Source organism: Ammospiza nelsoni, chromosome 1, assembly GCF_027579445.1.
Source record: "Ammospiza nelsoni isolate bAmmNel1 chromosome 1, bAmmNel1.pri, whole genome shotgun sequence".
NCBI lineage: Eukaryota > Metazoa > Chordata > Aves > Passeriformes > Passerellidae > Ammospiza > Ammospiza nelsoni.
This window is the reverse complement of record NC_080633.1, coordinates 134086234-134096089: the sequence shown is the minus strand read 5'-3', so window position 1 is coordinate 134096089 and position 9856 is coordinate 134086234. Positions and strand designations below refer to the sequence as shown.

The 9856-nt window shown below is 39.4% G+C and overlaps 1 protein-coding gene across 3 annotated transcripts in view; it reads right to left on the bottom strand.

Moving 5' to 3' along the window:
• RUNX1T1 (RUNX1 partner transcriptional co-repressor 1) overlaps positions 1-9856 on the bottom strand; it is a 115169-nt gene that overhangs the window by 2262 nt on the left and 103051 nt on the right. For all 3 annotated transcript variants that reach the window (XM_059485682.1, XM_059485691.1, XM_059485701.1), the window contains one exon: positions 1-1818. This exon is cut by the window's left edge and continues 2262 nt beyond it. In XM_059485682.1, the coding sequence (XP_059341665.1) occupies positions 1543-1818 (276 nt within the window). In that variant the 3' untranslated portion in view covers positions 1-1542. The remainder of the gene's footprint in view (positions 1819-9856) is intronic.

Below are 9856 nucleotides of genomic sequence, written 5' to 3'. Positions count from 1 at the left end.
AAATCCACCACTACTCTATGCTACAGATAAACTTGGTGAAATGGCTCTAGCATATTTAAAAAGAGTTTGCCCAAAAAAAAGCATGCCTAGGGAGTCATTGTGACAGTGCAAAATACATTTATGTACATCCCTCTTACAAAAACACCAATATGTTAGCATTCCGTGAAGCATGCTAGTTTTCAGAAAAAAAATTCTATAACAGAGTGAAATAGCAGCTCCAATAGATAGCATTTGTTTTTTCTTCAGGACAAACAAAAAGGGTGGTTTTTTCTCTTTTTTTCTTCTGTTTTTCTTTTTTTTTAAGCTACTAGAGAAATATCACTAATACATACAGATATAAAAGCAGCATAGAAAGTTACAGGTTTATCACCAACTAGGAATAAAGAAGACTAAATGTGAGCATGGTTAAACTACAATGCATCTTCACATTTGTCCAACACATTTACAAGAAAAACACCATTGGGAAACCTCACAGGACAGAAGTGTTTTAACACCAAGAGAACTACTAGGGTTTTTTTTTTTCTTTCTTTCTTTTTTTTTTCTTTTTTTTTTCTTTTTTTTTTTTTCTTAAGTAAAAATCCAAACAGGATGGGTGGAAAGAATTTGGAAAGGGGCTGGAGCCACCGTGTTATTAACTATTATTAATTTTCAATACAAAAATGAATGAGCTGGAATAGACCCGATTGTCATACTCTGTGGAACCTTGCAAAAAAAGTGAAGAAATGTTGAAAGGTTTAGTTGGAGCAGCTGGCTGATGTCAAAGCTGCCAGGATGCTAATTAACTGCAGGCTGTGTCCCTTATTTCTGTATTTAAAAGGAAAAAAAAAAAAACCTTTTGTATTATGGCATTTTTTTCTTTGCTGCTGTAGTCCTACATCCCACTGCAAATCATCTTTCATTTTTCATTCTGTTGACCTGGGTATTATTTTATTTCTTTTAGAAACAGGAAAAAAAAATGAACATCTGTGTCTCCTTCCAATCTGCTGCACATCTGCGCGTTTTGATGCGGGTCTTCAAAGTTCAGTCAGTAACCCACGGACGCCATTCATCTTCTTGTTAAAATGTCTACTGCTGTATCCAATGCTCATGCCCTTGAGGGTTATTTTTTTCTCTCTCTCTTTTTTTTTTTTAATTTCCATTATTGTTATAAAGAACATTGTGACTTTAATATTAGCATTTTGCTTTCAACAGCAATTAGCAATCTCTTGGTTTGCTGTTTGGTAAAGCATCTGTTAATGAGGTCATCTAGTTTAAAATCCCAGCTACTGGAAAATAACAGGGAGGAGGTCAAATCTATCATTTTGTGTATATTCTCTGCTCTCTTTTCAGTTTTCTAAAGAAAAGATATCTTTGTTATCCACAATAAGTCATTATGACCCGTTACTGGCCTTCTGTATTTTCTACCACCCCAAGATACAGTAAGTTCTTTCTTTATTGAAGTATTGAAATATGACAGTTCAGTCAAAATCTTTGCGCATCTGAGGATGAGGAATTGGTTTAATTTTCTGTTGTGTTTTTGTTTTCGGAGTTGGGAGTTCAGTTCTAGCGAGGAGTGGCGTCTATGGTGGAAGGGGTTCCCGGGGTGGTGGACCTCGGAGTAGCTGCTGGTGGAGTGTCGATGGGGCTCCCGGCCCCGCTGCTGGGCGTCACGGAGGAGCTCACTGCTGGTGTCTCTCCTTGCTGCTGGGCTTGGAGGGTCTGTCCACAGATGTGGTGGTGCTTCTCCCAGTCCTTGTGCTGGCAAAATGAGCCACAGTATCGTGCTGTGTTGCAACCACTGCAGGTTTCACTAGCTTTCCGGCCACAGTTCCAGCAACTCTAAAAGGAAAAGAGGAGGGAGATGGGAGAAATTAGCTACTGTCCAAAATTTTACAGTAAAAACAGCTGGCAGGGAACTGCTGGTCAGCCCCCTGCCTAAGAACAGCTGAGGCATCAGTAGGTGCTGCCTTGGGTATCTGAAACTGTTCCACAGGAGCTCCAGTCACCTGGAGGACTCAGTCTCAGAAGCTGGGCAAGAACAGAAGCAGCTCTTTGCTAGTACTAATGATGCAAACTCCAATTATGCCCCACATCCAGCAACCAGCAGCATGCTGACTAATAGAAATTTTCAGTAAAACTTCTGCTAGCTCCTATTACAAATTTATTAAAACAAATAATGAAACATGCACACACACAAAAGTGCTTCTCCAGAAGTTGAGAGGAACTAATGCAAGACAAGAAAGGGGAAAAAAATTACTTAACACACACGTAAAATTTGCTGACCTAGGAAAACTTGCTACCTTAGGAAAATCTAATTTTTAATCATCTGAGTAATACCATTTGACTCAGTGGCACTTCTGGCAGTGAAGAGTTAAGCTAGAGTCTAAATCTTTGGCAGGATGGGGAAGCCACTTCAGAATATGTGTGCTATTCACTTTAACACACTCTATAGCTCTGCCAGCTGGATGCTGGAACACAGCCAATCCTTAAGTGATATTCCTCAACTACTTAAAAAAAAAAAAAAAAAAAAAAAAAAAAACAATTCCAGAATGAAACAAAGACCTAAATCCAAAACAGTATTTTGTGGAAATTAGACTTTTAATCAGTATCAAGTGGCTTTAGAAAACATTCCTGCGTTAGTTCCATGTTCCCTCTTTTTGCTGGTTTTCACTGTTTTGGAGGGTTGGTTGCTTGGTTTTTTGGGTTTTTTTTGCATAGGTATATATTGGCAAATGTGGCAAGAATGGCTGTGCTGTGCCCAATTGTTCTTTGACATTGAAATCAAAGGTACACAGCATTCTCAATTCATTCTGATTAAACACACAGACTAAACCAGGTAATTACAGATACATGTGTTGGGGACTTTTTATTTTTTAATTCATAAAATTGTTCCCATCTTTAAAAACACTTTAAAAAAAAGGTGGAATTACCAACACACAGAAACAGATGTTTCTGGTAGTTAAAGATCAGGAATTCAGACTCCTTGTCTGAACCAGGCATCACCTGGTTTTGATTCAGTAGTCATTGTTTCAGGTTCATTTGCTCACATTCTGTCCAGTGCCAGAGAGGTAAATTCACCTTTGTAAAAGAATATCTATGCTATTTGCAAACACCTTTTCTTTAAACAGTCTTTATCTTCACAATGAAAAATAACTGTCAGTAACTTAGACCACTCTACATGGACATGTATGCACACAGACATATTTATGCATACATCCAAATGACCTGATATTTTTGCATTAGCATTTTGTATTAGCATTTCATTCCGCTAACAAGAAAGATAACGAAATGTGATGTACCTGGATTCTCATTCTTTTGCTATACTAATATTTCCTTATTATAAAATTTATTTATTATATAAGATATTAATACATTTATATTTTTTGTATTTTATATGTACCTATATTTTATTTATTTTATATTCTTTACTATATATTCTACTTCTTTATTACAATATTTCTTTGTTTCTTTCATATTAATGAAAGTTTCATTTTGACAGCTTCATGCTTGCTTGTATTGTGATCAGTAGACATGGTATAATTCTGCTCCAGTTGTACTTGCACAGTTTCCACATATTGCCATGCCTGCTGACCTCCCAGCTATTTGTTTCCAGCTAAATTGCCAACCATGTGTTTGGTCCATAGTTCCCTTTATTTCTCTATATGAAAACAAATGCACGTGTACAAACATCCCCATGTAGACTTTTCCAAAAAGACACTTTTCTCCCACGTGGAATAATGCTGAAACCAGCCAGCAAATGCCCAGGTGCAGGAATTCTTGCCTTGTGCAGATCTGTTTGCAGCATTGAAGTTCATGCTTTAATTGAATGGGAATTACTATGAGGGTGTCAAACTTATTCAAGTATCTGTTTCAAAGGCCAGAAGAACCTTCCTTTGCTTCCCTTTTTGAGGAGCACATAGAGATCTGACTCCAGATGTGACCAGATCCACCACGGAATATTTCAGTATCTTACCACATGATCTGTACTGATGTCAGTAGTTTAATTCTAACACTATTGATTTAACTTTCTTATTAAAGTAGACATCAGTTAACTATCAGATGGTACAGAACATAAAAAGTGATACATAGGTGCAAGATTTTAATGAAGTAATAAAGTACTAAGCTGGCTCCTTACATGATTACTTAATGTGTCCTACATTGTTGGGTATGCGAGTTTGTTCATTGGACATATTATTTCTAATTTAACAGGTCATTACAGCTTTAGTGTAATTACGGGAATAAAACCACATAAAATACAAGAATTTCAAAATAAATTTTACATATCACATTTATGCAGCAACTTATTGCGTTTAAAAATTACTACAGCGCAAATTAACATAAACACACACACATCACAGGGAGCTTGTACTGAGACAGCAGCTGGATTTGGTGTGCAGAACTCCCTGTCCCACATAGCCCTCGCCATTGTGACCATTCATTGCTCCTTCCCATGTGCAAGTAGTGACAAAGAGCAGCAAAGACCAGGCTCGGGCACCACAAGCTTTGGAAACAAATCCTTTCTGTTCCCAGTGCTGGCTGATAGCTCCAAATTCTACCAAAGAAAAGCCAGGCTAGAGATGCCAGCTAATAGCCTGGGCTGTGCTTCATACACCCCTGCTGGTCGTGTCTTTCCAGCAGATGCAGCTATCACAGACAAAGCCTGACCTCACTGTGGGATTGAACTCAGGGTATTTTCCTTTCTGGGATGCTCTACCAGGTACCAGCAAAACAGAGCACCCTCGCTGAGGTGTGTACACAGCACCTTGGACAACACATGGCCACAGTGCCACCTTGATGACAAGATGGCAATCTTCATACAAGGGCATATGGCCACAACTACCGACTGCCTTAGTCCTGATTTAAGACTATCTCCTGTCACTGGCAAGATCCAGCTGGGAGGCCTATCAAGGTTGAGATGATGCACTTCAAATACAGAAAATCAAGCAAGACAAACAGGACTTTGAAAGAACCTGAAGAAAGGCAACCCGATTAACCAGAAGTCAGACAAACATAAACTGTGAAAAGAAACTGAATGAACTCAGACTCTTAAATATGAGATGGTAGCCTAAAAGCAGCAGTAGCACCCAAACATCACTGCAGTGAATGTCTACCTCCATCTCTACAAGGATTAGCAGAAGCAACAGGATCAAAATTCTGTTAAGAACAGGAGCAAAGTGCCTGAGATGTTGGAGAATCCCCATCATTAAAGCACAGGAAAAGCAGGGGGAATGATGCAGCTAGAGTTGATCATGGGGAAAAGGGAGAGGCCAATCTCTCAAAGCCTCTGCTGGTCTATATATTCTGTAGTGATCTACTACACTGCACTTCCAGCTCATGCTCTGTAGAATTCCACACATAGCTAAAACCATGAGAAGGACTGGACTGCAGTTTAACGCTGTGTTGATTTGCCTGTGAAAAAGTGAGGTTATACAAAAGCTAGATTCTCAGACTACGTAATTCAATTTAACTTCACTACCTTGGAAATGCATTAATGCAATGAAATTGAGCTAAATTACACCAGATGGGAATCTCACTCCAAATTTATGCCACTGATCATATTTCATCCTCCTCTTTCAACTGACAAGGAACATCAGTCTTAGGTCAGAGCTTTATCTTAGGTCAAACTCTCAATTCTCATGCACTTAAGCTTCCATCTTTGAACACTCCTGTTTGCCCTCATCAAAATTCTTAAAAACAAAACGTCTCCATTTCTGTGTTCTCCAGCACCAAAACATACACTTGTCAGTAATTCTGCCCATCCTGTTGCTTTCATCTCTGAAATATTCAACCAGAATTGAGTATTTGCTTTCCTCTGACACTCCAACTGAGACAGTATACAGCTTGCTTGAATAAATTAAAAAACCCCCTTTGTTCTGTAATCTTTGAGAAATTCTGGATTTCCCCAGTTTACCATGAAAGGAAGCATGGCTGGTATGAAGAACCCAGATTTTTCCCAGTTCTGCAATACCCATGACATTCAAAACTCCACCACTGCTAACCACAAGAGAAGGAACATCTAGAAAGCACTGAAACCACAGGGGCGTAAATAAGAACTGTATGAGCTGCTGAATAGCAGTGTAAAAATCCAGCAAAGTTGTTTATGAGAATTTTATACAAGAGTCATTAGAAAGGGAAATATATTGGTACTTTGGAAATTCCCACACTGTGTCAAAATGACATTCAAACTTTTAGATGTTTCTAGTAAAGTTACACCTATCACGGAACACTCCAGGCTTGCCCAAGCCACTGTTTATTGAGTGAAATACATGAACTTTCATTCAAGTCAGTGAGAGTAGCTAAATCCTGCAAACAGAAGTGCAGAGCAGCCCACAGAAGAGCCGTGCAAGCTGGCGAGCCAGGCTTAGCTTAGCAGTCTGGGGCAGTGCCAATGCTCACATCACATCTGGACTGATCCTGTGCAGAACACATGGCTCTGGTGCCTCTGTACTACCCACCACTGCAGGGGATGATGTGCTTCTTTCCAAGAGATGCTCTGCCAAAAAATTAAACATTAGCTGACATAGGTATTAAACTTAATACCAGCCTGAAAACCAGGCTTGCCTGAACCATACCATCTGATGCTCAGAGTCAGGTTTGCTGGCATGGTCCTGGTCTCAATGGATTGGTCAGCAGAGATTGAACCCAGCTGTCTTTAAAATGTCAGGTGTGATTTTCACATATAACATGAACCACTGCAATATAAACAAGCCCTAACATTACACATCTCCTAAAAGCAGTGTTGGACCAGTTACATACTTGTTTTATCTGAGCAGATGTCAGCATCTGCTTTAAGTAGAGAGAACTGAAACATTTGTGCTCCTTCCCTGTCCCTAACCCCCAACTTACTCAAAACTGAGGGATAACACTGAGTGTCAGATTTTTCAGTGGCATTTTATACCAAACCAGAAAGTCAGATGTTATGATGATCCCACCCCCCCTTTACAATCTGGGCAGTCAGGCTCCTTGCTAAACTGTTCACCCTCACTATTAAAATTGATTTGCAAAGCAGCACATTGCAGCCAAAGCAAGCACAGCAGTCATTACAGAGTAGGCTGCTCACACATGTTTCTGTACTTAGCCAAGCCAACTACTGATGAATGGGTCATTTTTTGTCAAGCAGCTGTAAGGAACTGGTAAAGAAATAATTCGTGGCTCAGAACAGCCATGCTGACAGGTAGGCTTTGTCCTGGTCCTTTTGCTTTCCAGCCACAGCCTGCTCAGTCAGCTGGTCCTCAACCAATTTCAATAACAGAAAAGCATGAACATTAGCAGGTCAGTTGCAAGGTCTTATGTTCAGAAACTATGAAAATGTTTAGAAAGTAAATGCACGGACACTGCAGCAGTGGGAGTGCTAGTTAAACCATGCTGAACAACTCTAAGGTAAGTAAAGAACAATAGTTCAACAAAGGAGTTCAAGTCAGAGTCAAAAATTCTACCTATGCTATGCAATGTGGTCATTCTCAAAATCTTGCACACCACTTCTTAAAAATCAAGATGCTTCTGAGTATTACACCTCTCCTATTAGTCTTCTTACTGTCTTGTGTCCTCTTTATTTTGGAATTTTGACTTCATCATCTTAATATGCTCAACTTCACTTTTTTTCTTGAAGGCAATCTTGCACTCAGGGATCCTACTGTTTTGGGTTAAAGACAAAGCAAAACAGAATACCGAAAAAAACCAAGCAAAACCAGGTGAAAAACCCAACCCAACACAGAAATCAGCAACACCAACAAAAAATATAAAAAAATCTGATCTACTTTTCTTTGTTCTCTGAAAGTTCTCTGAAAGGTCTTGGAATAGGAGGCTGCGTTATAATAATCACAAAAATCCCAAGTCTTGGTACTAGTCATCACTTTGAGAACTGCAGCAGACTGCATTAAAAATCATACCACAAAATTCTCACACCAGAACAGCTTCAAGAAGCCTCAGCTAGGTCCAGGATGCATTTTACTGAATAACAAATCAAGGGAGAAACCTTGCCAATAGACAGGGAGTGGCCATATTAGTCGAAAATTGTATCTGATACATTACAAATCTGGCATAAAATTCTCATCTCCATTCATAGTTGCAACAGCCAAAAGAAATAATGACACCCATGAGAGAAATATTGTCTGTCGGGAACTGCATGGAGGTTACATAGCAGCCTATAGTGAGCTTTCTTGCATGCATCAGAGCAATGTCCCAACAAGGGTAAGGAATGAGGAGAGGTGCTCAGCAGTCCCCCTGGACCTGCAAGACTTCAGAGGCTGCACTGGAACAGTCTCAGATTTGAAACTGGAAATATTCTAGCTCTAGAAATTTTACTCCAGTGTCTTAGGTGCGCAGGAATCTGTGCTGCTGTAAGTGTTCTGCTGAAAGCTGTAAACAGATAATTTATGCAGATTTAAAACCTAGACAAGTGAGGAGCAATGTCCACAGAGAGATCCAAGATATAATTAATACCAAAACAAATGTGGAGTTTTATTCCTCAAACCTGAAAAACAGTCTCATCTCTGAAAAAACACTTTTCAAACAGTGGCAAACTGATTTCCTGTCCCCAAAGATGAAGGAAAAGTCCAGCCCATTCTTACAGAAGTCACCCTCAAAGGAATCCAAACCAGCCTGACTTAACAGGTAACTGTGAGAAGCATTGCCCTAAGTATTTGGAGTTTGTCAAAATTAGAAGCTGAAGAGGAACTTCTTATAACTCTAACTCAAATAAGCATTGCCATCATCTCCCTTCACAGCTAATAAACCACCTGTAAACACAAACTGTCAAACTTGATTTCTCTCTGATGGCTTACTAAAACTTGTGGCTCAAATCAGCCACCCTGACAACCACAGGGGTGAAAGTTGCAGGATCAGGACACTAGACCTCATTTCTAGGTCCAGGAGGCTTGTAACCTCCCTGAGGACACACAGCCCTGAGAACATCTATAACCTTAACAGCCACATTTCATTAGAATGCAATTAAAAGAATTGCTTGTCCAAAGTCCTGTTCCCAAGAAGTGAAAAACCTTATAATCAGTTCCGCTGCAGAAGAAGTAAAGATGTTGTTACATGGCTTTTTCCAGAGCTTTAACTGCTCAGAAGTTATTCACAGCACACAAAGTGTCTACACATTCCTTTGGATTCACATTTGCCATTTGCTTGTGGAAAAATGGGCTGTATGTACTGGCACATAAGTACTTCCTCTGTCCTGCTCACGCTATATCAGTTCACTAAATAGATTTAATTTGCTGTTTCCTCTAAAGGTATTTACCTTTGTAATTTTGGTTTTAACAATAGGAATCTCTTATATACATACACATACAAAATGAAAGATCTTTAATGATGCTATGTCAGAAAAATGTCCTTTCTACGAACAGTGCAGGAAAATGTCCTTGAGTATCTTAGATAGAAAAGTGCAATAAATTGAATTTATGTCTCATTTAATCTACAATGGAACAGCTAGTACTTAAAGGGTACATATACTTCCCCTAGTCCCTTTCTTCCTGAGAAACTTTCAGATGCTGAAAATCAATTCCTTTTGTCTCCTTGTTATTCATCTGCTACACATTAAGGAGAAACTCTGGGCATTCAGTGATCCCACAATGGTCTTTCATCTCCAGAGAAGCCTGGTATGAATTAAAAACTTACGCTCCCTCAAATTACAGATGCATACTGCAGCATGCCACTGACTTATGTGCTGGTGATTTCTGCCAGTGTTCTCAGCATGCTGAAGGTAGCTCATCTGCATCTCTCAGCTTAAGTGACTCTTCTACAACACTGCCCATCCAGCCCATGCAAAGAGTTTAGACATGAGCATACATGTAGGTCCCCATGTAACAGGGACTGTCACTGACTCTTTTCCCCAACTCTGTGATGTTTAGAAGTTATTTTAAAAAGTGTGCTACAG